This window comes from Amphimedon queenslandica, unplaced genomic scaffold (genome assembly GCF_000090795.2).
Source record: "Amphimedon queenslandica unplaced genomic scaffold, v1.1 AMPQUscaffold_13519, whole genome shotgun sequence".
NCBI lineage: Eukaryota > Metazoa > Porifera > Demospongiae > Haplosclerida > Niphatidae > Amphimedon > Amphimedon queenslandica.
The window spans coordinates 604,363-628,878 of record NW_003546245.1 but is presented as its reverse complement, the minus strand read 5'-3'; the positions used below and the strand labels follow the sequence as shown (position 1 = coordinate 628,878).

The 24,516-nt window shown below is 38.8% G+C and overlaps 6 protein-coding genes and 1 non-coding gene across 8 annotated transcripts in view; 3 read left to right on the top strand and 4 right to left on the bottom strand.

The window, feature by feature from the left end:
• The window catches only part of LOC100638117 (actin, cytoplasmic 1), a 1,509-nt gene extending 811 nt beyond the window's left edge, over nt 1–698 (bottom strand). The window contains exons 1-2 of the mRNA XM_019996287.1: nt 330–698; nt 5–181 (exon numbers count right to left, since the gene is read on the bottom strand). Coding sequence (XP_019851846.1) covers nt 5–181; nt 330–581 — 429 coding nt within the window. The 5' untranslated portion in view covers nt 582–698. The remainder of the gene's footprint in view (nt 1–4; nt 182–329) is intronic.
• A 223-nt stretch (nt 699–921) lies between these two features.
• On the top strand, nt 922–2,817 carry LOC100637990 (fascin-like). The gene has a single exon (XM_003382836.3). The coding sequence runs from the start codon at nt 1,062–1,064 to the stop codon at nt 2,526–2,528; it is 1,467 nt and encodes a 488-aa protein (XP_003382884.1). The 5' UTR covers nt 922–1,061; the 3' UTR covers nt 2,529–2,817.
• On the bottom strand, nt 2,764–8,057 carry LOC100636057 (developmentally-regulated GTP-binding protein 2-like). The gene is made up of 13 exons (XM_003382737.3): nt 7,960–8,057; nt 7,069–7,160; nt 6,845–6,916; nt 6,710–6,799; nt 6,313–6,464; nt 6,126–6,198; nt 5,323–5,413; nt 4,671–4,715; nt 4,013–4,065; nt 3,706–3,871; nt 3,585–3,649; nt 3,406–3,459; nt 2,764–2,952 (listed from the first exon to the last, which is right to left on the bottom strand). The coding sequence occupies exons 1-13, from the start codon at nt 8,021–8,023 to the stop codon at nt 2,866–2,868; spliced, it is 1,104 nt and encodes a 367-aa protein (XP_003382785.1). The 5' UTR covers nt 8,024–8,057; the 3' UTR covers nt 2,764–2,865.
• On the bottom strand, nt 6,971–7,043 carry Trnar-ucg (transfer RNA arginine (anticodon UCG)). The gene has a single exon. It is a non-coding gene; the product is annotated as a tRNA-Arg (tRNA).
• Nucleotides 8,058–8,075: 18 nt separating the features above from the next.
• On the top strand, nt 8,076–12,919 carry LOC100637865 (E3 ubiquitin-protein ligase RBBP6-like). 2 transcript variants are annotated; one of them, XM_019997649.1, is made up of 16 exons: nt 8,076–8,181; nt 8,229–8,807; nt 9,110–9,206; nt 9,258–9,282; nt 9,518–9,553; nt 9,616–9,704; nt 9,763–9,880; nt 9,928–10,064; nt 10,191–10,342; nt 10,404–10,504; nt 10,572–10,988; nt 11,047–11,199; nt 11,254–11,320; nt 11,433–11,616; nt 11,815–11,937; nt 11,992–12,919. In XM_019997649.1, the coding sequence occupies exons 2-16, from the start codon at nt 8,639–8,641 to the stop codon at nt 12,794–12,796; spliced, it is 2,673 nt and encodes an 890-aa protein (XP_019853208.1). In that variant the 5' UTR covers nt 8,076–8,181; nt 8,229–8,638; the 3' UTR covers nt 12,797–12,919. The 2 variants fall into 2 exon arrangements, with proteins under 2 accessions (XP_019853208.1, XP_019853205.1); XM_019997646.1 differs by having other exon boundaries at nt 11,430–11,616.
• Nucleotides 12,843–14,586, bottom strand: LOC105313254 (Golgi to ER traffic protein 4 homolog). The gene is made up of 8 exons (XM_011406539.2): nt 14,398–14,586; nt 14,163–14,244; nt 13,929–14,106; nt 13,733–13,812; nt 13,543–13,681; nt 13,327–13,476; nt 13,197–13,272; nt 12,843–13,137 (listed from the first exon to the last, which is right to left on the bottom strand). Exons 1-8 carry the CDS (start codon nt 14,578–14,580, stop codon nt 12,916–12,918), a joined length of 1,110 nt encoding a protein of 369 aa, XP_011404841.2. The 5' UTR covers nt 14,581–14,586; the 3' UTR covers nt 12,843–12,915.
• A 26-nt stretch (nt 14,587–14,612) lies between these two features.
• LOC100637616 (uncharacterized) lies at nt 14,613–24,356 on the top strand. Its single transcript, XM_003382833.2, has 8 exons — nt 14,613–15,266; nt 15,868–15,986; nt 16,311–17,931; nt 18,752–19,331; nt 21,234–21,534; nt 23,329–23,524; nt 23,589–23,698; nt 23,758–24,356. The coding sequence occupies exons 1-8, from the start codon at nt 14,630–14,632 to the stop codon at nt 24,034–24,036; spliced, it is 3,843 nt and encodes a 1,280-aa protein (XP_003382881.2). The 5' UTR covers nt 14,613–14,629; the 3' UTR covers nt 24,037–24,356.
• The last annotated feature ends 160 nt before the right edge of the window (nt 24,357–24,516 follow it).

The window sequence follows — 24,516 nt, the reverse complement described above, 5'->3', positions numbered from 1 at the left end:
AAGCATAGAGAGACAGAACAGCCTGGATGGCAACGTACATAGCTGGAGTGTTGAAGGTCTCAAACATGATCTGGGTCATTTTCTCACGGTTGGCTTTAGGGTTGAGTGGAGCCTCGGTAAGGAGAACGGGGTGCTCCTCGGGAGCAACACGGAGCTCGTTGTAGAAGGTATGATGCCAGATCTATTGATTGAAAAAGAAAGAAAAATAAAATTAATTTATTCATAAGTGCAAAAATTTAAATGTCGCATCCTTTTTACATCGCGCAAGCAAAAACAAAGAGCAAGTAACTTTAAAGAAGCTCACAAAGGAAGAAAGGCTATCTATTTACCTTCTCCATGTCATCCCAGTTGGTGACAATACCGTGCTCGATGGGGTATTTGAGGGTTAGGATACCTCTCTTGCTCTGAGCCTCGTCTCCAACATAGGAGTCCTTCTGTCCCATACCGACCATGACACCCTGATGACGAGGGCGTCCAACGATAGAGGGGAAAACAGCTCGGGGAGCATCGTCTCCAGCGAAACCGGCTTTGCACATACCGGATCCGTTATCAACAACCAAAGCTGCAACGTCGTCTTCCATTTCTAATTCTAAAAGATTCGAGCTGTAAAAGACAAAGAGGCAAAGAGAAGAGAGAGCAAGTCAAAAGTGTTGCTGTCGCAGGAGAGAGTGACGGACCAACAGAGAAGGATTGAGTGTGTCGGATAGTATTATCTCAATCTCACAACCGGCCACGCCCTCCAGAAGTGGATTCAGACCAATTTTTGACCAAATATGGTAATAAAGAGTCAATCCTCGAATCTGATTGGCCAAAGACCGGCTCGTGTTCCCTGACCGCATCCACCAATGGGGTGAGAGTACGTTGATGTTGCTTGGCAACTCCGTAGCAACTCTCTGCAAGTCCAGCTACGCCCCTTTCCAGATCCATCAAGAGACGCACACGCCCTCCATTATTCTTCCTTGCAGCAGTTGGTGTACAGCAACAGCACCCTCTCTCCCAGTCTCTCACAGTATCTCTCCGAGTTCATTCAGTAACCGCATCATATTCTCCGAAACAGTGTCATGGCCGTCGCATCTGCAAAGTCCTGGACAGTGGGCCTCATCAACAGTGCAAACAAGTTCCTCACTGCAGAGAAATTCCAGTTCAAGGTCAATGCAAATGGTACCAGCCTGAGGAAGAAGCAATACTGGATCCTTGAGGACGCTGGCTCTGATATGGTTGCCATAAAGAGCTCCTTCGGGCGCTACCTGGGCAGTGACAAAGATGGCAAGATTACAGCTGATGCTGAGGAGGTCGGTGATGACAACAGGTTCATCCTTGAAACCCGAGATGATGGCAAAGTAGCCATCAAGAGCTCAAAGCATGGTCGTTATTTTGGTGGCACAGGTGACAACCTCTCTGGCTTTGACAAGGAGGTCTCTGCCACTTCCCTTTGGACCATCCAACTGGCCATCATGCCTCAACTTAATCTTTTCAATGTCAATAGGAAAGCATATGCACATCTTGATGTGACAAACAATGAAATACGTGTCAACGAAGTCATTCCATGGGGCTTTGATTCCACCATCTCCATTGACTTTCATGAGGGCAAATATTCCATTCGTGCAGCCAACGGTTCTTACCTTGAATGTAGCGGAGCTCTTGTTGAGAAACTCAATGATAATTGCCTCTACACTATCGTCTATAGAGGTACTCAGGTTGCCTTCCGCGACAATGCCGGCAAGTACCTAGCTGGTGTCGGTGCTAATGCAGTTCTACAGTCTCGTAAAAGCTCCATTTCTAAGGATGAGCTCTTCACGTTTGAAGATACCAATCCACAGATCACTCTCATTGCCTTCAACAAGAAGTATGTGTCCCAGCGTCAGGGAGTGGAGGTACGCGCTAACCAAACTGACGTCACCGATGATGAGACGTTCCAAATAATGGCCGTTGACCGCAGTGACCTCTCCGGGAATGTCAAATGGGCCGTCTGTAACAAGAAACTCAAATTCTGGAACTCCGAGAGCAACCTTGTAGCCAAATCTAATGACTTCTCCTCTCCCGATTGTCAATTCTCGATTGTTTGGCAAGGCCCAATGGTTCTCTTCCAAGCCAACAATGGTAAATACCTCAAAGTGACAAGTAATGGTCAACTCTCTGCAACTGGTGGTGTGGATGATGCAGAGTGTAAGTTTGTGCTTGAGATTATCAACCACCCCATCCTTACTCTTCGCTCTGAGTTTGGATTCGTTGGGTCCAAGGGAGCCTCTGGGATACTCGAGTGCAACCGATCACAGTATGACGTCTTCCGCCTCAAGGGAAATGCTGGAACCTACCGCTTTGAGACATCAAGTGGCAACCAATGGAAGGTTGAGGGAGACAACATCCTTGCCAATGCTCCAGGAGGCTCTGACTTCTTCATAGAGTTCAGAGCTCACACTCGTATGTGTATTGTTGCTCCCAATGGAAAATGCATCCAGTCGGCTCAGAATGGTGACTTCAAACCAGTTGCGGATGATGTCACTCCGGCAACTCTGTGGGAATTCTAAACGAGTAACGGCATTTGGGAAAGTTGGTACACTAACTGGCCTTCTTTTCTCTCTCTCTCTCTCATAGAACATTTCATAGCTTGTCTGTTAATAGACAAATCTTCCATGTCACTAATTGTAACAATATTACTCATTTGTGTACCTGTTACATGTATTATTATTATTATTATTGTTAATTTTAGTTCTTTTCTTTTCCTTTGCAGCCATAGCAGACCATTTTAGTATGTGATTATTATTATTATTCTTTGGAATGATTAATAACTTTTTGATAAGAAATTAATGATAATAATAATAACAGCAATGAATCAGATAATTGTTTGGAGGATTGGAGTGCCCATCACTTCTTCATTACTTGAATGACATCTTCGTCATGCATTAAATGATGTAATCCAACCCTCTGTGGACTATACTTGGTACTAGTCCCCTAATAAACAAATCAATGTAGTGATGATACATTGTGACTAGGAAAGTTGGCAGACATGAAAATCTACTCTAGGCTACAATATGGTTACTGATAAAGTGGTTTATGGTTTGGGATGAATATAGACGTGTTTAAATACACAATGCTAATAGTAAGAGTACACACAACAGACTGTAGAGCAATTCTCAGATCAGGAAGATACCACCTGTCTTTACCACAAGACAATACTGGCTACACACATAATAAGTACATGAGAATATTAAGTCTACTACACCACTATGAAGTGGTGAGTAATGATGTCAGCCTACATACACCTGATGATAAGATGGGCAGCCAGCTGGTGCCATATTACCACTTATCTTTAGGTAATGTAGGAACATCAGTACAGCTCCTCCTACATCCCATTACTATCCAATTAAGGGCACAAAGCCACAACAATTATATAAAAGAGCTCACCCAGACCAAAGCGTATTTGAAAGAGTCGACAAATGTTCTATGAACAGCGTGACACTGGGAGGGAGAGAGAGAGAGAGAAAAGAAGAGAGAATATATGTTAATTAGTGAAATAGCTAGCAAGTAGCTCATTAGTAGACCACAGCGTTAAAAGTAAAGGTTACAATTAGTTGTACACATACTACGTGTTCTACAGTACAGCCTTTTCTCATTATAAGGGAACTTGCTCCTGAGAGATCTGGAGGTTCTGTGTGTGTGTGTGTGTACATAATATTTTATTTTTTAAAAATATCCTAGCTATACCTCCCCTCCTCTTGGTGTAGACTCTAAGCAGCTGAAGATATTCCCATATAACTTCAAGAAGGTAATCGAGGTTGAGCTTTAGTCCACAACTAATGACAATACAGTTTGGCTGTCTGGCAAGCCTGTCCATTTCTTCTATAGAGATGGTGTCTACCTTATTGTAACACTAAAGAATTGAAAAATAGTAATAGTAATAGTAATTATAATGTGCTATAGTTAGCATAGAGATAAGGAACAGGCAGAGACAGTTACAATTTTTGCCCAAATATGGTCAAAATTGAAACAGCCCTGGCTGGCAGTGACTCACATATAAACACTTGAGGTAGACTCTGTTGCCCATAATAACATCAATAAACTCGTCTAGCAGGTGGTGAAAGAAATCAAATAAACACAGCAATGTTAACATAAGAAAATTGATTACACATACCCATACCAGATGATATAGTTGTCGTATTTGTGGGGTGCAGCATACATGTATATGTACATGCTCAGTCATGAAGTGGAGTGGATATTAATGGGATATTATTATTATTGCACATCTCAGCTGTGTGTACCAGTATGTGTGTGTACAGTTTAAAGTCTAGGGGAGGTGGGTATAACTCTATTCACGTGTATAAGATAAACATCATCCCTTGGATTGGGAGGCCATTCATTGCTAGTGCATGCCCATGATGTGTGTGTGTGTCATTAACATCAAGTTATGTGTATTTTTAAATATGACCATAAGTGGACATGAGTGTGCTATTTTTAACACTCCACCAAGCAGGAGAGGATGCTAAAGAATGCCTGAGACTGCGAGTGGCCACACATTAACTGGATGTGCTGTGCAAATTGTAACACACAAAATGATAGAAACAGTCACTTAAAACATTCCTTGAACCATTATGGAAGCTTATGATTATGAATAATAAATGAGGCTGTAGACAGCATGTTTAGACTGTAAATACATACGCCACATAACTGACCTGTAGTGCAATCCTCTCTAAAGACGACTTCTGCATTAAAAATCTCTAAAATGTACAAGTCAAGGAACAATGAACAGAAATGACAGAGTACAACAATATTTGTTAGATGCCACCCTTTGTAATCACAAGCAAGCCAGTGACAGTGTTCATTACTTCCTTTTAAGGGAATTTCTAGTGATCATTTTGATATGGTCCAGCTAGTTTACAAGAATTGCACACACACATACACACAGACACACACACACTGATAAAGATAACATCAATCAACATTCAAAAACACAGCCCAGCTGGGCTATCATATGTTATATGGCTAGCTTCCCATCTCTCTACTCTTCCCTACCACCCCTAGTATTAAGAACAAGAAAAATAATAATGGACCAAGACTAATTTTTAGAAACCCACTAATTAACATCTTGACTGTTAACATGGGCAACAATTGATCCTTCAAAAGATGCAGGATAAAAATAGAACTGGTATCAAGTTACTATTAATAGATAGAGTATTCATGACAATGACTTTACAAGAAGTCTATGAATACTCATCATAATCATATGCATGGTCAATCAGAGAGCCTCATGGAGAGAGAGAGGCAAAAGAACAACAACAACAATATCCCATATAATAATAATAATACCAAGTGTAAAGTGGATACTATATTCATGAAGAATCATCTGGACCATCTTCTCGCTTATTTTTGTGAGAGTCAGCATAGAATTTATAGAGAGTCCCCCACCTTTCTTAATCTGGTGCGAGAAGGAAGATAAACAATAATTAGAAATGCATGGCATGTAGTCCCAGAAGTTTCGGTACAAGAATATCAGATTACAGACACCAAAAGCAAATAGCATTTCAACCACACTCATTCACTCTATATAAAGATCATAGCTATACAGAAACAGTAGTGATATGTACATCTACATCCAAGCATGTACATGTACATGTATAATGTACATGTACATGTTGGATACTGAGCGTATTGAAAATAGTATGTAATGTGTGTGTGTGTAAATGCTCATTCAAACGTGTATTGAAAGCATATACTGTATCATAACACACACAGTGTCACTTCAGGCAAGTACACATTAAGAATTAAAATGAAAAAATAGAAAAGGCAGAAATTCTTCAGACAAGTCCATGACAATTACAGCACTATATACAGTACATGTACAATTGTACATGCATTCACAGTGGGCTCTGAATAGATGTACCAGGTACATGTACTAAAGGAAATGAAACCAGTAAAATCCCACTACTACTACAATCAACACACTTCCTTCCTTTCCTTCTATAAACTGTCTACCACAATAAAATATATTCTGATGCATATTCTGCCAGCAATGTAAGACCATTTGGGAAAAAAATAAAAGCAAAGCTATGGACCAAAAGCTTGGCCATAATAATAATAATACAAGTTACTATAGTATGCACTTGGATAAGCTATATGTGTATATCTACCTTAAAGTAAATATCAGGTGGTCTTTTATTAAGTCTGATAGCAACACTCTCCAATTCCTTCTCCAACAGTGCCCTGTATTAAAACATATATACATGTACACACACACATCACGCTAATATTATTATTATTGAAAGTTTATTAGAGGACACATCATAAATGAAATAATTCACAAGAGCGTTTGTTTACTTTTGAATTTCTCCTTTGCTGGCATCCAACATCATTAGAATAACATCAGCTGTACGCGCTACCGATATCACCTGCCGCCCCCTCCCTTTACCTTGTGAGGCTCCTTCGATGATGCCAGGAAGATCAAGTAACTGAATATTAGCGCCATTATACTAATGGAGAAGAAAGGACATACATACAGACAAGGAAAAGAGAGGGAAATGATAGCCAAAATAAAAAGGCGAAAAAGGAAAAAAGAGAGAGGAGGAGATAATTAATTGATAATACAAATGCCAACATGACCTCAAACGGGCAAGAGGTATTTTAACCAAAAAAGGACAACGAAGGCAAGTTGCTAATTGTCCCTCTTCAATTGCAAAATCTGATTCACTTGTTGATTAATGTAATTTGTACAAACCTCAATCACTCCTGGAATGCATGTGAGGGTTGTGAACTCGTATGATGCACTTTCGCTGTGTGTCGAAGTGAGTAAATTCAAAAGTGTAGACTAATAATTAATAATAATAATCTTTTTAAAAAGATGTAATTTTACTTTTCCGACTGATGGGAAGCCAATCAGAACGACTCTAGCATCACCAGATTTCATGACATCAAAGCCTTCACCCTGTGGATAAAAATGAATGAAAAAAAAAAGAAGCAAAAAAAACATCGCCAAGGACGACCACGACGGGATTCGAACCCGCAATCTTCTGATCCGAAGTCAGACGCCTTATCCGTTAGGCCACGCGGCCTTGACTAAACAAAATGTGGCCTTACCTTGCCAGAAGTTTTGCTACCTTGATCTTGTATTAATTGTGAACGATATTTAGCTAATTTTGCTTTTAATAGACCCAAATGATACTCAGTTGCTGCAAAAGTATAATAGAAACATTTATGACAGAGCAGGAAAATATGGCGGGACCTAATATTTACAATTCTACAATTGCAATGCATTGGTGGCATGCTCAGAAATATATTATTATTCACTTTATTTTGGCTATTTTTATCACAAACATGGCTAGGACAGCTTTTTAGGTTTCTTGATACATGCATGTGCTCCTATGTTGTATTATTGAATTTTTTATAAATCTTTAAAGTTGCTCCAAATTTCGTTGAAATGGTTCCGAGAGAATTTTCCATTTTTATAATTTTTTTCTGATACATATACATGTTTGAATACTGTGCTTCAAATTTAAGATACTTCCTATCAAAATGAGATTTTTCATAAATTTTTAAAGTTGCTCCAAAATCAGACCAAAGTCCCTGTACTATAGTACAGTGTCTCAAGCCAAATTTCGCCAAAAATGGCAAGGAGAGATTTTAAAATTTTTATGATTTTTTCTGATGCATATACATGTTCTTATGTTGCGTAGAAAGTTTGAGCTGATTTCGATCAAAATTGGATTTTTTATGAATTTTAAAGACGCTCTGGCTGGTCAGCTCATGAAGCATACTTTGTATAAAATCCAGTTCTCCACCAATATTTTCTATTACTCTATAACTATGCCCTTATGCCATTTAGATAATTCTGATCACAATTTTTTTGTAATTTTATATTTAATACAGAAAAAAAATTACTAAATAATTAATTATAGCCATTTTAAAGTTAATTAAGCCAAATATTCTTCACTCAATAACATTTTAAAGCTACTATATCTCTGAAGTTACCTTTATTCTTCTGAGTCCTTGCAATTTCCCTCTCAATTTCTTGAATCTTTTCCAGTATCCCCATGTTTTTCTGGCCCTGCCCAATTAATTTTTAACCCTTTATTAGATCTAAACCACACCTACTCAAGTGGTCACGTGATTTTTACACACATGACAATAAAGACGACGCCATTTTGTGAGAAGAAGAACAGAAGTTTTGCTCCCTTTACCCTATAAATAACAGTAAGTGAGTCTTTAAAATGGAACCCATTATATGTTTCTTCTTTTAGGACTCTTTTTTGGACTTTAAAGTTTGGCAGAATTTTGATTGATTAACTTTTCATAATCGCCCACCCCTTTTGGTTTTGTTATTACTACTGCTCAGACTCGCTGGAAGGAAAGTACTCTATACTTCACTACAGATAATCATAAACTCTGTCAATTTAAAGAACTTGAAACTCTTAAAATATCAAAAACAATTTTGGCTGAATTCTTTGTTGGATCTTGTCAATTGTGTGTCTTTTTGGTTGTGCAGCCATTTTAAAAACTGCGCTGAGTCACAAAGTGTTTGTAATTAAAAAATCAAACAAAGCCTCTTCATTTAGATCCTAACTGTAAATATCCCTTTTCTCTTTCCCCCTCTAAACTCTTCCTTTTTTGCCCTCCCTGTGTGTGTGTGTGTGTGTGTTGTACAACTGTCATGTCTTGTATTCGCTACAAGTTCAAAACGGCACTGGAATATGACAAGGTCACATTCGACGGCCTTCAGATATCTGTCTCTGATCTCCGCGAGAAGATAATGTCATTGAAAAAGATGAACCTGAGCGATAACCTCACCCTGGACATCATGGATGCCCAGACAAAGAAAAGTAAGACAATCATTAATAGTTGATACATGTACTACATGTACACCACTTCACAAAGGGAGGAAGAGAGAGGAATAAGCAAACTGTATTCATTTGTACCTGTACATGTACTTCTTTTGGTTAGTACTTTATCATTGTTTCATAATTGGGTTTTTTTGAGTGGAGGCTGTAATGACAGTTCCCAGTAAATTATGTTTAGACCACTTCCTTTGGTTGATAATGTCATTTGCTTCCCTCTTGGTTTTTATGTCATTATACTTTCTAGTGTCTACTAATTTCCTTTTTGTGGTTTGTCTCTCTTCCAGTTTATTCTGATGACAATGCAATGATACCTAGGAACTCAACCATTGTTGTCATGAGAGTGCCCAAACCTCAGAAACAAACAAAGCCAACATCATCACAGTAAGTAAAAAAGGTTATACCAACTTACCAAGTACCATCTTTCTCTTTCAGAATGAAGAATCACAGTTTCCCTCAGGTATTGCCTGTTACAGAATAACCAGAAGTTTTTTGTTTATTTTTATAATGTAATAATTATGTTGTCATACCTATAGTTGATTATAGTTATGAATTAAAATAATTTTGTTTGTAAGTGTATATTTTTTGCTCTGCGTTTTAGCAGGGATTTATTATACTAACGTTAGTATATTATATCCCTGGTTTTAGTGACACGTGTATTAGTATGTATTGTGAATTTTACAATTAATTTGTAGGACAAGTCTCTTCTTTCCGCTGATGAGTTGAAACAAGTAATAATAATAATAGTAGAAGAATCATTATAAAGAGCATGTCTTTCATTTTTGTGTCTTAGACACCTGATCTTGCTGGAGCTAATGCTTCCGAAGAAGATAAGGTTAGAGCGATGATGAGTCAAGCAGGAGAAGACTATAATCCAACGACGTTAGTTAAATGTTTTTTTAAACATGCTCTACATGTACATGTTTCTCTTCCTTCCTAGCTATGCTAAGTTCAAGTCTAGGCCAGCAGCTGCTAATATGAAGGCCCCGCCTCCTAATTATGTTTGTCACAGGTGTAATCAGAAAGGGCATTTGATAAAATATTGTCCCACAAATGGAGTACGTCACACTCAACTAAACCATTCATATTATATTTATTACTCTAGGATCCAAATTATGATAATCCAAGACTAAAGCGTTCGTCTGGCATACCAAACTCTCACGTGTCCATAGTCTCGTCGTCCGATGTCCCTGGGGCAATGCTTGACCGCTTTGGTAACGTGGTCGTACGTAAAATTGACCTGTAAGTCATTAATGGTTATAAACTATTACATCTACATTTATCATTATTGTTATTTTTATCATCGTCATCATTATTATTGTTGTTGTTGTTGTTATTGTTGTTATTGTTGTTTTTATTATTATTCAGGGCAGCCGCTGCTTCAGAGCGTAAGGCTCCAGCACCTGTTCCTGAGATTAAAGAGGAGGCAGTACCTCCTGAGCTGACCTGCTCCATTTGTAAGGAGCTTGTACAAGATGCAGTAATTATTAACTGCTGCTTTGAAAGTTTCTGCGATCCCTGTAAGTTGTAATTGTTGTTGTTGTTATTTTACATTTTTTGTTGTTGTATAAAAATATGTAGGTATTAGGAATTATCTGTTGGAAAATGATTTCACTTGTTTTGCTTGTAAGGAGTCAGACGTGTCACCAGAGACATTACTGCCTAATAAATCATTGAGAGCTGTAAGCTCCTCCTACACTCACTTATTAGTTCCTATTCCACCTTACCTGTATTTCACCTTACCTCTAGGCTGCTAAAAAGTTTCAGAGTCGCCAGGCAGCAAAGAAAGGGATTGCATTGGCACGTGGTCTCCCATCCTCTTCTGTGACGACCACTTCAGTCTCTTCTGCTCCAGCTCCTACTTCTGTTGTCATATCAAGCAATGATTCTGCTCCTCTTGTAGTTCCCTCGTCAGCTTTACCCCTTGCACCCTCTCTCCCTCTCTCTGCCATCTTGTCTGATGACTCTGCTCTTGTCACGTCTACTGGTCTTACCATTAATCTTCCTTTATCATCGGACGACTCTACTTCAGTCTCTACTGTACAAACCTCAACTGCTTCACAGTCTACTACTGTATCCTCTTCGTCTCAGGAGGAGTCTAGCAATGGCAGTAACATTGACTCGTCTCAAAAATTGTCCCTTTCTCAGTCTTCAAATTCTTCTACAGTAAGTGCAATAATAAGCAATTATGCATTATACATACTGCTTAACTTCATTATGATAGGTTGAGCAGGATAATAATCCTAAGACAGTCTCTGCTGCTACTAATGGAGGTGAAGCAGCTGCTGCTACTGCTACTGGTGGAGGGAGAGATGAAGAGGACAGGACCCCACCAGCTGTTAGTACCTCAAGGGACAGAACACCATCACCTTCTGCTGTAAGTTCAAGATCTTTGGATCTCTTTTGATCTCTTTTTTGTATGTATATTTAGGGTCTGCTTGGCTCTGCACCTTCAACATTATCATCACAACCTTTGCTAACAACAGCAGACTCACTAAGTAATAATAACAATAATAATACACTCCTTTATCTTCTCTCTCTCTCTCTTTCTCTCTCTCTCTCTCTCTCTCTCTCTCTCTCTCTCTTTCTCTCTTTCTCTCTCTCCAGTAGTTTCTCCTCCTAAGCCACTCATCACAGCTCCTATAGTATTACCCCCACCAGCTCTTCACAGATTCCCTCCTGCCCATACCCAGCCACCAGTCCTTATACCAACCTTTTCAGTTGTTCCAGCAGCTGGTCCTGTACTACCTCCTGTAGTAGCAGTCAACCCATTTCTGGCTGCATCAAGACCAAAGTGAGACAAAAGCTTATGTTCATCTAATGTACATGTACATATTGTGTGACATGTTTTAAATGTGATGGTTGTTGAATTAAAGAAACACTGTTGTTTTTGGAACTTAACTAAGGAAATGGATAATAATAATTATTTTTTATTATTAATAAAATTATTATTAGAGACGCATGTACTGTGTTGTTTTTGTCTCCCCATTAGTACTGATCCTTCATCAATGATGAGACTCACCGAATTATTAGCAGCTGCTGATAAAAGGAATGCTTCTCCTCCTCCTCTTTCAGCGGAAGAGTTCTACCTGCAGCAGAAAATGTTTCAGAACATGTAAGTACATGTACATGTATCTGAAAATTTAAATATTTTAAAATACTTTTTTAGTGCTGGTGGCAACAGATCAAGAACTCCGTCTTATTCTTCAAGATCTCAAACACCTTACAGTTCTCACTCTTACTCGTCTCGTTCCCCTTCTCCCGTATATGGTCGTAGCCGCTCCCCTTACTCTCGAACGAGTGGGAGTGGCAGTAAGAGCCACAAGAGACACCATCACAGACACAGGTCGTCCGAGGGAAAGGGAAAAAGGAAAAGGAAAGAGGAAGACGAGGGACTCCTCGAGAAACCTTCAAAAACCCACAAGCACAAACACCATCATAAGAAGAAGAAAAGAAAGCACAGTCATTCATCTCCCCTGCCTCCACCTAAGGAGAATGTAGGTGTGGCTGAGGGAGTGGCCAAAGATGGGATATTAGATACTCCAGTTCCATCAATAGTAGTCAATGGTGATGGTAGTGAAGTACTAGAGTCACAGGAAAGTATTAAAAGCTCTAAGAGTCCTCAAGCTGTGCCTACTGATGGATCAGATATGAAGACTGCCGGTCTACTGGTTTCCAAGGAAACAGACCATGCCTCCTCTCCGTCTGTATCAGGAGGGGTAGAAGGAACGGAGGACCCCGTCATTAAGTTAAAGAAGAAAAAGAGACACAAAGAGAAGAGAGGAGATGTCGATGATCTTCGATCAACGCTTAGTACATCTTCTTCAGCTAAGACTCATCGCCATCACCACAAGAGGCACAAGCATCATTCAGGAGAACTAGTCAGTACCAGCAGCAAGCATCATGTCACTACTAGCACTACAACTGGTAGCAGCAGCTCGCATAGGAAGAAATTGAAGAAATCATCACATTGATGTACTTTATTTATTATTCATTATTATTATTATTATTATCATTGGATTTATTATGACCAAATGCATCTAAATTATTATTACTTTGTACAAAATTATTGTTATTAAATAATTTATTGATTCTAATCGAGTCCTTCAACAGTTTCCAGTAAATCGCTTTCTTGCAGTTGCTGCACTGGAGCTGGTGCTTGTTGTTGCCACGGCAACTCATCAGGCAGTCCTCCAAGAGACGACATTAAGCTTGAGATGTTTTGTCCACTGAGCAAATCCATCAAACCTCCTCCTGAAGAGTTGTCCTTAGTTGTTTTAATCCCAAAGTATATATCGCCAATTTTACTCAAATACTAAGAGAGAAAGGTAATGATGACAAAATGAAGAAAATTAATACATTGTATTTACTAACATTGTGATAAAGTGGGTCCCAACTGATAGCTTGAATATAACAATGACAAAGACAGTGAAAGACATCAGTGCTTCCACTATATACAAGCAGTACAATAATGGATTATCAGTGGTTGCATTAACTGACTCACATGTCGAGTGAATGCAATAAGAACCAGGTGAAGTTGAGTAGAGGATAGTGAGGGAAAGGAGGTGGCATGAATGAGCCGACAAGCGAGTGGTTCCTACAATATGTCTTGTATGTTTTCAGTGCTACATCTTTCTTCTCTAAAACCAGCAATCTAAAAGAGGGAGGAGAGAGAGGATAAGAATTACCTCATACAAATAAGAGAGGTAATATAACTTACTGAAGGACTGCCTGTGTGATGAACATCTCAATTTCGTGAGGCTTTGCTTCTTTGTATGATAGGTCTACCAGTAGCTGACCAAACTCGTCCGGTAAATCGCAATACAGGAAATGCTTCCTTGCTTTTTCCAACTCTCCCTCTTAAGATAATGTATTTATTATAACAATGTCAAAACTAACGAAAACCTTACCTTGAAAATAGCTAAGAGCTAATAGCTTGTGTAGCTTGGTGTGACCATATTTTAAACTCTCATCTACTAAACTTGTCCACCTGAAGCGGAGAGAAAAAAGATAGCAGCTGCTTTAATGTTTAAAAAAAATACTTCGCATCACTCATCTCTTCGATCCCATTTCTATTTCATCTCTTCCTTTCCTCCTACCACCCACTTTAAAACAGCCTTCATGAACAAGTCCCTGTTGATCTGCATAGCATGAAGACGGGCTGCTCCTTCTTTGTCCAGACTAGCAATGGATGGATACAATCGAAGGAGAGGTAGCTTTGGATGCTGAATACAATCTTCATCTTTTAAGAACTTATAGCAGTGAAATAAAGACTCCAGCTTGTCTGTTTAAGAGAAGAGAGAGGAGCTATATTAAGGAAAAGGATTCAGTATCACATACTTATTAAATCCGTAGTGATTGGTAATTTCTTGTCTTTCAAATGATTGACTAATATCAATGAGATTTCAGTTCCGCTTTCCCACTAAACATTTCAAAAATAAGAAGTTTCAACCAATACTTACTTAAAACAAAAGCCCAGTAATAATACACTATTTTGTGCCCAATAAAATGTAATTCTATAGCATAATGAATATAACTATTTTTATTAATTTTATCTGTTTCTGAACTGATTAACCTTGTCTTTCTTTAAAAGCTCACTTGCTCCATTGTAAAGCAGTGAAATGCACTCGTCACTTTTTCCTTGCGAATTGTATCTACTGTACAAGACCTTTATAGTCTGCAAAGCATTGTAATAGTCTCCTCCATCCAGGGATGCTTTCAACCTTTCCTCTATTTTACTCTTCCTTTTAGCCGCCATCTTGAATCGTTGAATTAGAAGCAGTTTCTATATACGGTACAAATTTTCAATGGCGACGAATAGGACGGCATCTCCTTCGGTGGATACTGTCTCTACCTCTGTCTCTCCTAGACAGAGAGGAGATATAGACACTCTCTCGGCCTTTCAGGGCGTCATTTCAAACGAGGATGCCGAGAGACAAACAGAGAGGCTCATAAGGCTGTACCGGGAGAAGTCCCAAGGAGGAATCCCTGACCAGAACAGCTACAAGATATGCCTTCTTCACGATGACAGAAAATGGCATCACGCAGCCCACGACGTGAACCAGTGGTACACCTCAAAGAATCTCCCTTGCCACATACGCAGCTATTGTGATGACGGCTGGTTTGATGAGGTACAGAGACTCAAGGCCTCTCATTATCTCTTCTTTGGCTTACCTCCTTTTGAGAAAGGAAAGAAAGGGTTTTTAAAGCGAACGCCACGCTCTCCGGTTGAGTCCCAGCAAGAGATTGATTTCTTTACTCTAGGAGGAGGCGGACCGACGAACCTTAAGCTGAATAACGTCGTCGTTGTTCTCCCCGAGAAAATCTCAACTAAAAAAGAATATCGACAGAAAATATCCGGGCATTATTTGGAACACTACGTGAAACTCGACGGGCAAAAGACGCCATCAGTGCTAGCAGCATCTGCCCTGGGGATATTTATTGGTGAGGATAATAATAATAATAATAATAATACATGTAATTATTATTATTATTATATTAATTATTATTAATGACATTGAAGGTATAGTACCTTCTTATTGACACGATTATCATCCATTTACAATTTTACATGTGTGACACGGTGTAGGGTAGGGAAAGAATGGGGAAAGGATTAATTGTGCATGAGAGCATGTGTATAGGGAAAAGTTTTAATATGTGAATGTTGAGGGGGAGGAGGGGTGAGGGGGGCGTGGGTGGGAAATATTCAGTTTTAGGGTAATCACCTTTTAATGTATTGTATTTGTTTACTGTGAAAGTTTAAGGATATTATGATAGGAATTATGTAATGAGAGAGAGAGAGAGAGGAAGAGAATCAGAGAGAGAGAGAGAGAGGGAGAGAGAAGAGTGAAAAGTAGAAAGGGAGTGAGTAGGGGAGGAATTATTAACATAATTGGGTGAGTGTGTATTTAATGAATTGTTAGATCCATACCAACACATCTGTGTTTATGTGTATAATAGTATAATGTGTGTGTATTTGTGTATGCGTGTGTTTTGGTTTACTCTCTTTGTCATTTGTTTATTTTATGTCTTTTTATACAACCAGCACCTCAACCAAAGCCAATGGAGTCTGATAAAGCCTACTGGAGTGCTAATCCAAAACTTGTTGAAGACTTTAGAGTCTCTTCTGAGGTTCCCCTGGGACTGACTATAATGACTCGTGAGGTATGGAGAGAGAGAGAGAGAGTTAAGTTCACATATGCATGACGTTATATTGTTGATACATTATCAGTTACTATAGATTATGTGAAGTAATTTCACTATTTACATTTTGTATTTACACAACATTTAAGCGTTACATCGTCTGCGTGTAATTTTAAAATTGAAATCACTGTATAATTAATGATTATTATTAGATCCAACTCATACATTGTGCAGTCGATTGTGAAGCATCCACAAACTACATTATTGATTAATTTCATTCTCTCCCTCTCTCTCTCTCTCTCTCTCTCTCTCTCTCTCTCTCTCTCTCTCTCTCCTCCATTTCAGATGGCTGAAGGTGCCCCATTTGAACGCATAGTACTAATCAATAGTATTAGTTCTAACTATCGCTATGAATTCTACGCCAGGGTTGGCCGCTATACTCACATACAATCAATCAATGGGATACTCCTGGATGGGCTGAGCGTTGAGAAGGTCACTGATGTCTTTAAGAAGCTTCCAGATCACCATGTTCAAATGTTGATCAGATACATACACATGGGGGAGAGGGATGGACGGAAGAACAGTGGTGCGTCCAATGAGGTGGGTCATCCCTCCGGTACTTCTCCCTTACGTGAGCTCCCTAACCGTCAGTCTGTAGCCTCCTCTGACATACCTCCATCAACTATACCGTCCTCTAGAAATGAGACTCAACTCAAGCCTTCTACGCCTGCTGAGAAGTCTCTCATTCTCCCTCTCCCTCTCTTTATCCTCGGCGATAACTACAGCCTTTGCAAGCAGCTGTATACTGCCTTGAAGGCTGAGCCCCCTCCTCCTTACTCTGAGCTAGCCTCGAGGGGGTCCACCACGCCCACTGATAATGGAGGAGCGGACTTTTCCTCCGGAGTGAGAGGAGGAGGAGGGAGGGTTGGGAATGGAGGGAGTCATTTGCCACCAAAAAGATCAACGTCGATGCCACAAGGAAGCAACTCTTCTTCATATAATAGGTTAGAGCACAGAGGGTCTCAAGGTAGCGGTATCACTACTAACGATGAAAGTGCTGATGTCCTTACTCCTCTCATTCAGCGTCCAATCACTTTAAACATGGAGTCTGATAATCGTCACGTGCGAAGACGGACCAGCTCCTTCAGAGGCATAAGCTCGAGCGATAAGTTCATTCAAAGATGCGAAATGCCGATGAACAAATTTGAGAAGCTCCCTAGCCTCCAGGATAATCCGGAGACTGACATGACGATAAACTCACCCCTGAGTCCAGGCAATACTCCTAAACCGGTATCCACTGAAATGTTACCACAGCATCAGTTCATCCTTCACCTTCCCCTCCCTGAGCTTGATAGATTCATGAGTCATCTTTATTTTAAAGCCAGTGGGATTTATTTGGTCGTCATTGGGCTAGAGGACCTCATCGCTAACCCAGTCTGTCAGTACGAGAACCTCTTCTACTGGATAAACCTCATTCACACGTACGTATCCCCAGACGCTAAACGTATGTTTGTCGTTGGTCTTTACAAGCGTTCTATGATAGAGCAGAAGCACGTGATCGAGAGCCTAAAGGTGCTAAACAGGGTACTTGCTAATTACCGTCAGATGGTGAAGATCCCTCTCGAAGAACAAGGCTACGTTTATTTGTTTGACCTAGAGAACCAAGAGGCTGAGTGCCAGTACCTTTGCTCTTGTATACTCAATTGCACTCGTCTCTTTGCCAAGTCCTCATACTATTTCACTCGGGAGTTTCACGATCATGTTTTCTCGCCTTTTCGCGAGTTTCAAAAAATAGCGTCCGATATTGGCCTCAATCACGATCGTGCTTTATTGGAATCAAAATACGTGATGGGTCAGAGGTTCTGCATGTTGTTTGACCAGCAGCAGCATCCCATACACTTACCAATGGGGTACTATGAGACTCTCGCAAATTACTCTACTGCCTGCATATCAAGACACTGTGATGGTAAGTTCATCAGTAACATTTATGCATCATCATTGTGTGGGCGGTAAAATTTTTGTGGATGGGTAAATTTTTGTGCTTAGCAAAAGAATTAATACAAAAACATGCTTAAATAAGCAATGAATTGCATTCTGTGTAGTAATGTGTGACTAAAAATTTACTAAAATGCATTAATTGTTTGTTTCTGGAGCCAGTGGAATCATACTTCATACAATGTACATGTACGTGTGTTAACTTCAGAGAATGCAAGATACGTTACATGTACTTTGAAAGTTATGTTAAATTGGTTATGCTTATTCAGCCTTCATTTTGATGTCTTCCTAAATTAATCTAAACTTTCATATTTGCATGTACTTGTACATGTATGTACAAGTATACAACATGATATTTTTGTGGTTGCTAATAAGTTGACTGTCACTTACCATGTACATGTACACGTACTGTGCTCTTGACCTACATGTGCAGTTGGATCAACTACATTGTATTTCAACTCTTGTTACATCATTTCTTGTTACATGTCGTAATACATTTACAATAGTTAATGTGATATTATGTGTATGTAATTTAATCCACACAAGATGACGTGTGTACATGAGATATCTTGAGTCCCCATTACTTCACTCTTGCTACATTTGTCTTGTGACCATTTTAAGTAATTCTGCATGGCTAAAGGTCTTGAGCAAATTAATTGTTCCCATGCAGTTTCACCAAAAAAACTTTTATTGCATATTCTGATGCACCATATTAATTGCTGCCATTGTGCTTTATAAATAATTGAGCTGATTTTTGTACATTTATATGCTCTATCTCTCTTTCTCCACAGGTTGTCTCCTCATTCCGTCAGTCATTCCAGAGTTGCTTAATCTTTGTGCCCGTCTCAGCGAATATGATACTCAGATATTTGATGATCCTGACCTCCGAGGCCTACCTCTCTTTAGTATCCATATGCTGCGTCACGGCTTCAAGATCCTCTACCCTAACAATAGCAAGGACTTTGAGATGGTCATATGGTGGATGGAGCATTTGAGTATCATATACTCCGTCGGTAAGAAAAGGGTCCAGGGGGACGAGCGATTCTTTGTCCCTTTTCTCCTCCACTATCACCTCTCCGATCGACCGATGTACGAGTGGGACGAAGAGAAAGTCGAGGGTATGTTTGTTGACGCCATTACTCTCTATGCCCAGTTCTCGTCCAATGTACCGATGACCATTCACCTCTTTCATAAGATACTGGCTTACATATTGCAGAGTGTCCTTAAGATTGGGGCTCAGGCCGATTGCTTTATCAATCCGGATTCTCCAGAGGTCGTTCTCCCGCTTCATGACGATAATTCTAATGATGATTTGGGGCCGGTTCTGGTCAGGTTTCTAGCTGTCCAGAATATTATCGAATTCAAGTCAAAGTGAGTGAGCCTTCTCTTCTTTTTTCTTGTTTCTTTCCCATTTTCTTCCAATTTACATGCATGTGCCATTCCTATTTCTTTTCATGATTTGCTTGTCTTAGTAATAAAAATTGGATTGTTTATGTATTTTTAAAAGTTACCCAAAATTGGGTCAGAGTCCAGGGATTTTGGCTGGATTTTGCCAAAAATGGCAAGGAGAGAATTCTCCATTTTTATAATTTTTTCTGGTACATATGCATGTTCTTATGTTGTGTTTCAAGTTTGAGCTGATTCCGATCATATTTGGATTTTTTCTGGATTTTTTAAGTTTTTGCAAAATCTGATCAAAGTCCCTGTACTATAGTACAGGGTCTCGGGTCAAATTTCGCCAAAAACGTCAAGGAAAAAACTCTTCATTTTTATAATTTTTTCTGATGCATATACATGTTCTTATGTTGCGTTTCAAGTTTTAGTTGATTACGATCAAAATTGGATTTTTTATGAATTTTTGAAGTTACTCCAAAATCAACTTGTGCAATTATAAAAATGGATAGGAGAAATTTTTAATTTTCTGATGCATAACACTGTTACTTACAAGTACATGTAGTTTATTTTGTCATGTCTACACGATCAATCTATTGCCCGTGGTTATAGTACTGTACAACTAATCAGCCACACAAGTTATTCCTTAACCCATTGGTCCATTAAATAAGATTATTCACTACCATACATGTGGCATGTACGCTTAATTGCATCGAGTATTTACTAAGCAGTCACACACAGTTACACATTAAGCTTCCTCCATCCATTGACGTCTCTCCTTTCTAAAAGCAGCTGTCACTGTGTCTGTGATATTGTACGCTTGTGTATACAAATTTACCTTTTTATTCTATTATAGTTAGTCAATGATCTATCCACCTGTTAATTATTTAGAGTATCATTCATTCCAAAGTATTGACGAACTCATTCTCTCTATTGTCAAAAATATAAATAATTGTAAACAGACGTCCTGCTATACCTGAATCATGTATAAATAATGAATTCCTGAGTATAAGACACTTCACCATGTCTGCTCTTCTCATGGTGTCGGTATGTTGATTAGTCCCCCTCTCTCTCTCTCATGAGATTAGGCTGCATATCATTGTGTAGTGATCCTGTAGCTAAGTAATCTATAGGCCATAAGGTGGGAGAGATTTGTATAGTAGTATAGTATATGTACTTGCAATTCAAAGTGATAGTGGATCATTCCGTCTCTGTGTGTGTTTACATGCTTTTACATTAAATGGCTTTACAATTTACAATCAAGTATGATCCTATACCATTTCAACAATGTAATGGGAACTGTATATACAACTCAATGTGTAGCGAGTTATGCACCTAACGTTATTGAATAATAAAATAAAATGAAGGAAGTACTAGACACTACTGTATAAGGCATTACAAATGGTCGCTGTCCTCTCTCCTTGGTTCCTTAGTGATTGCATGCTTTGGCTGATTATGTTGCGTGTCACTGCATGAGTTTATTTGTTTTGGTTCACATGAACTTATTCAGTTCCTATGAACCAAAACAGAGTCAAACATGTACCTGTACATTTAATTACTGTCCTTGTCGTCGTAAATCTAATATCACTGGTGTAGGATCTTACATGAGTGGGGTATGATTTGACTTGCACTTTGTATTAAACTACATTTATGATACAAATGTTCATGTACAATGTAGTTTGATATTCTGTAGTAAGACGATAGCATATTTTAACTTTCACTTGGTTACTAGACCTCTTTATTACTATAGTGTAATTGTTTTCACTTGAATCTCATTATACTCTTCATTGGTTTACTCATCTTCTCTCTCTCTCTCTCTCCCTCTCTCTCTCTCTCTCCCTCTCTCTCTCCCTCTCTCTCTCTCCCTCTCTCTTTTTCTAGTGTTTCCAATCGAATGAGATTCCTTCATGTTGTTGAGAACAAGCTCTCAAAAGCTTTCCTCGGCTCAAAGTATTACAACAAGACGATTGATGTGAATAGGGTTGTCAGTTTTCGTGTGCCTGCAGACTCTTTCACTCGCGAAACAACACACCCTCACGTTTGGGACCTGGCAGAGCTAGAGAGCTCAATGGACGAGAAAGAGGAACACCTTGTGGCAACCAGCCACCTCACGGAGCCTGGGAACAGGAAAAAGACACCTGCCCTGAGGAGATGGGCAGATCAAGACCCTGAAATGAAAGAGGTACATGTACAATTATACGGTCGTTTTAAGAGAGACAGCGACGTTGATAAAGAGAGTTAGGGGGTTGTGGAGACATGCATGCAACAATGGACACTAGACGTATAGATCAGTAGGATTCCTTGTAATAAGGATATGTATGTTCTTGTGTATAGATTTCCGTCATTTTGATTATATGTGTATGGAATAGTTAAAATCATCAAAGATGTCATTCTAATAACCATGGGGCATACATGTACATGTATTTTCAATTGGACCACACTCATCAATTTGCATCATTTCCTATGCCACTTGTACTGTCCATACATTACGTTACATCATTTCTTCTCATAGTTTAGTCTCAAATCCTCTCATTTAATAGCCAGCTGTCCAATAAGTTCTGTTGCGTTTGTTTGTTATGTTTGATAACAGAGTAGTCAAGTAGAGTCAAAGTCTGTATCATTGCTAGCGTCAAATTGTCAACTAAACTTTACACTTGTCATCGGGGCTGGACGTCACAAAGGCTTATGCACACTGACCCGTGATTATGGTGTACTTGTAACTGCTTTCTAGCAATAAATAAATCATTATCATCAATTTGACAAGAATTTGTCATTAAATAATGATCAATAATGTATGGAGCCTTGGGTGTGTCAGTAAAATATTCTATTGAATCTAATTTGGAATTACTATAACTTCCATGTAACAATAATATGCAATGGGTGATTTCTTTTTTATTATAAGTAACAATATTCCTCTCTGTCTGGCTCTGTGTTAATATGCACATTTACATTCCAGTGAGGGCAGGGAAGGGCTTGGTATGTTGTCCATTGAACCTTTGCCTCAATTATAACTAATATGTGTTTATGTCTAGATATTTCCTTGATGCCTCATTGATATTGTTAGCAATCGATGGTCAGCACATTACGGAGCTTATTTCCTTGCCCTAGCTTGCTTTCTCTTTCTCTATATGGTAGCGTAGTGTGACTAAATGTACATGCTGTATAAACTTACTGTATGTTTTACTCATATACTATGCATTTATAATTAGCAATACATGTATGTGTGTGTTTATTCATTGATGCATGTACATGTATGTTAATGGTAATAAGAGGAGTAAATGAGACATTATGGCTAGTCTATTTCCATGAAATCTTCTCTCCTTTATACTGGCTATTAGGACCTCGTCTTTAGAGTATGTTCTAAAGGGATTATAAAGGTGTTTATTGTTATAGTGTTTGTCTGTTGTTTGTTATTAAATTTTATGAATATTTGGCATGATATTATAACATGCTTCTAGAGAGAATCAGAGAAGTATAATGAGTTTATTTAGTAGTCGAATTCCAGTACACCAGCTAACAAAGAAAGAGAGAGAGGGAGTTGAATTACATGTACATATACACAGGTAGCTAGCTGTATTGCTGTAACTAAAACTCATTACACCTGCCACTTGTAATAATGCCCTCAAGACTGATTGAAGAATTGTGCCTAATCTAGTTACCACTACACTAATGCATGCACAGCTAGTAGGTGACTATAGGTGTACGTGTGTGTGAGGTTGTAATTATTATATAATTTCCTTGTAATCGTGTTAGCTATGCCAAAACTTGTCAAGCAAGATCTTCTTCCTCTCACACGCACACACTTATCACTGTTCTACTCTAGTCTGGGTGGTTATTATTAGTATGTGTGTGTGGCAGGATAGCTTTGTGTCTGTTAGTCTAGTTATGTGCTTGACTAATCATTAAAGCATGTTTGTTACTTGTTCTCTCTCTCTCGCTCTCTCTCCCCTCTCTCTCCCCTCTCTCTCCCCTCCAGCTTCCAATTGAGTTGGCACACGAGATAAGTCAGAGACTCTCATTGTCGGAGCAATGGGTCACGTTTGTCGTTAAGCTCCATCTTATGCAAAATGATGAGATATTACTCAGGAAGCAGAAGCCGTTTGGTGACCCAGGAGCTGAAGCGTTGCAAAAATGGAAAGATAGCTCAAAAACACTTGTTGACCTTTCTGAATGTGAGAACTGAGAGAGGGGAGGGTGGGAATGGTTTATTATTATGTAATTTTAATTCTCTCTTAGGTCTTCGGATTCTCCATCTTGACAATATTGCTGATAAAGTTGATACTTTTATTGGCGGAGATGACATAGCCGATCCTTCACCTTATCCCTCAAAAATAAGAGAAAAGAAGGTACATGACTAATATGTTCTTATTATAATTAATGCTTTTGTTCTCCATTCACTCCTTAGCTTCCTACAGAGCTGTTTATGGAGCTGTCAACTGCTCTCAATTTTAATGAGAAGTGGGCATTACTTGGTTCTTATCTGAACCTACTCAAGACGTCCGAGATTGAAGCACTAAAGCTCAAAGCTCAAGTCGATAAAGGAGGCCATGTCCTTTCCCTGTGGACAGATAGTCACCTCACTTATCAGGATCTTATAAATGGACTCCAGAATCAGAAAGTGGGTCTTAATGTCTATGTGCCTAAGATCGAAGCTATAATAAAGAGTCATAACGCTCAGTTATAATTTATTATTATTATTATTATTATTATTATTGTTGTTGTTATTGTTTGACTGTTTTTAGTATCAGATATTAATTTCGTGTTTCTGTTAGTCCACCCTCTTTTTGTAAGCACTTTTGTTTCTATTTTCTCTCTCTCTCGCTCTAACTTTCACACACTTATTCATTCACTCTTTATTTTGATCCTGCAACACTTCATTCTCTTTCTTTTTCTCCTTTATAAATGCACACACAAACACTTTTCTTCATCGTTGATGCTTTAAGAGCATCACTAGAATATTTTGCATTCTCTTCTCAATCAATAAAACCACTTAATTACTACAAATCAGTTAACGAGTGTATTGTTTGATAGAGAGATAGAGAAAAGAGATTAATATACATGTAGTTTACAAAGGCACAGCTAGGCCACACAAGGATTAAATCCAATTGCCAAAGCATTTGAATCCAAATGCTTTTCCACTGTATTGATAGCGTATGCAAGGTAG

What these genes read in the sequence shown, in the direction of transcription:
- LOC100637990 (XM_003382836.3), top strand. Translation starts at nt 1,062, where the DNA reads ATGGCCGTCGCATCTGCAAAGTCCTGGACAGTGGGCCTCATCAACAGT.
- LOC100636057 (XM_003382737.3), bottom strand. Translation starts at nt 8,023, where the DNA reads ATGGGGATACTGGAAAAGATTCAAGAAATTGAGAGGGAAATTGCAAGG. An exon ending in GTAGCAAAACTTCTGGCAAG is followed by an intron (nt 6,917 to 7,068) that starts GTAAGGCCACAT and finishes TTTTATCCACAG; the next exon opens with GGTGAAGGCTTTGATGTCAT. An exon ending in GCTGTACTGTAGAACACGTA is followed by an intron (nt 3,460 to 3,584) that starts GTATGTGTACAA and finishes TCTCCCTCCCAG; the next exon opens with TGTCACGCTGTTCATAGAAC.
- LOC100637865 (XM_019997646.1), top strand. Translation starts at nt 8,639, where the DNA reads ATGTCTTGTATTCGCTACAAGTTCAAAACGGCACTGGAATATGACAAG. An exon ending in AGAATCACAGTTTCCCTCAG is followed by an intron (nt 9,283 to 9,517) that starts GTATTGCCTGTT and finishes ATTAATTTGTAG; the next exon opens with GACAAGTCTCTTCTTTCCGC. An exon ending in AATATTGTCCCACAAATGGA is followed by an intron (nt 9,881 to 9,927) that starts GTACGTCACACT and finishes TTATTACTCTAG; the next exon opens with GATCCAAATTATGATAATCC.
- LOC105313254 (XM_011406539.2), bottom strand. Translation starts at nt 14,580, where the DNA reads ATGGCGGCTAAAAGGAAGAGTAAAATAGAGGAAAGGTTGAAAGCATCC. An exon ending in AATCACTACGGATTTAATAA is followed by an intron (nt 14,107 to 14,162) that starts GTATGTGATACT and finishes TCTCTTAAACAG; the next exon opens with ACAAGCTGGAGTCTTTATTT. An exon ending in AGCTCTTAGCTATTTTCAAG is followed by an intron (nt 13,682 to 13,732) that starts GTAAGGTTTTCG and finishes CATTATCTTAAG; the next exon opens with AGGGAGAGTTGGAAAAAGCA.
- LOC100637616 (XM_003382833.2), top strand. Translation starts at nt 14,630, where the DNA reads ATGGCGACGAATAGGACGGCATCTCCTTCGGTGGATACTGTCTCTACC. An exon ending in TGCCCTGGGGATATTTATTG is followed by an intron (nt 15,267 to 15,867) that starts GTGAGGATAATA and finishes TTATACAACCAG; the next exon opens with CACCTCAACCAAAGCCAATG. An exon ending in CAAAAATAAGAGAAAAGAAG is followed by an intron (nt 23,699 to 23,757) that starts GTACATGACTAA and finishes TTCACTCCTTAG; the next exon opens with CTTCCTACAGAGCTGTTTAT.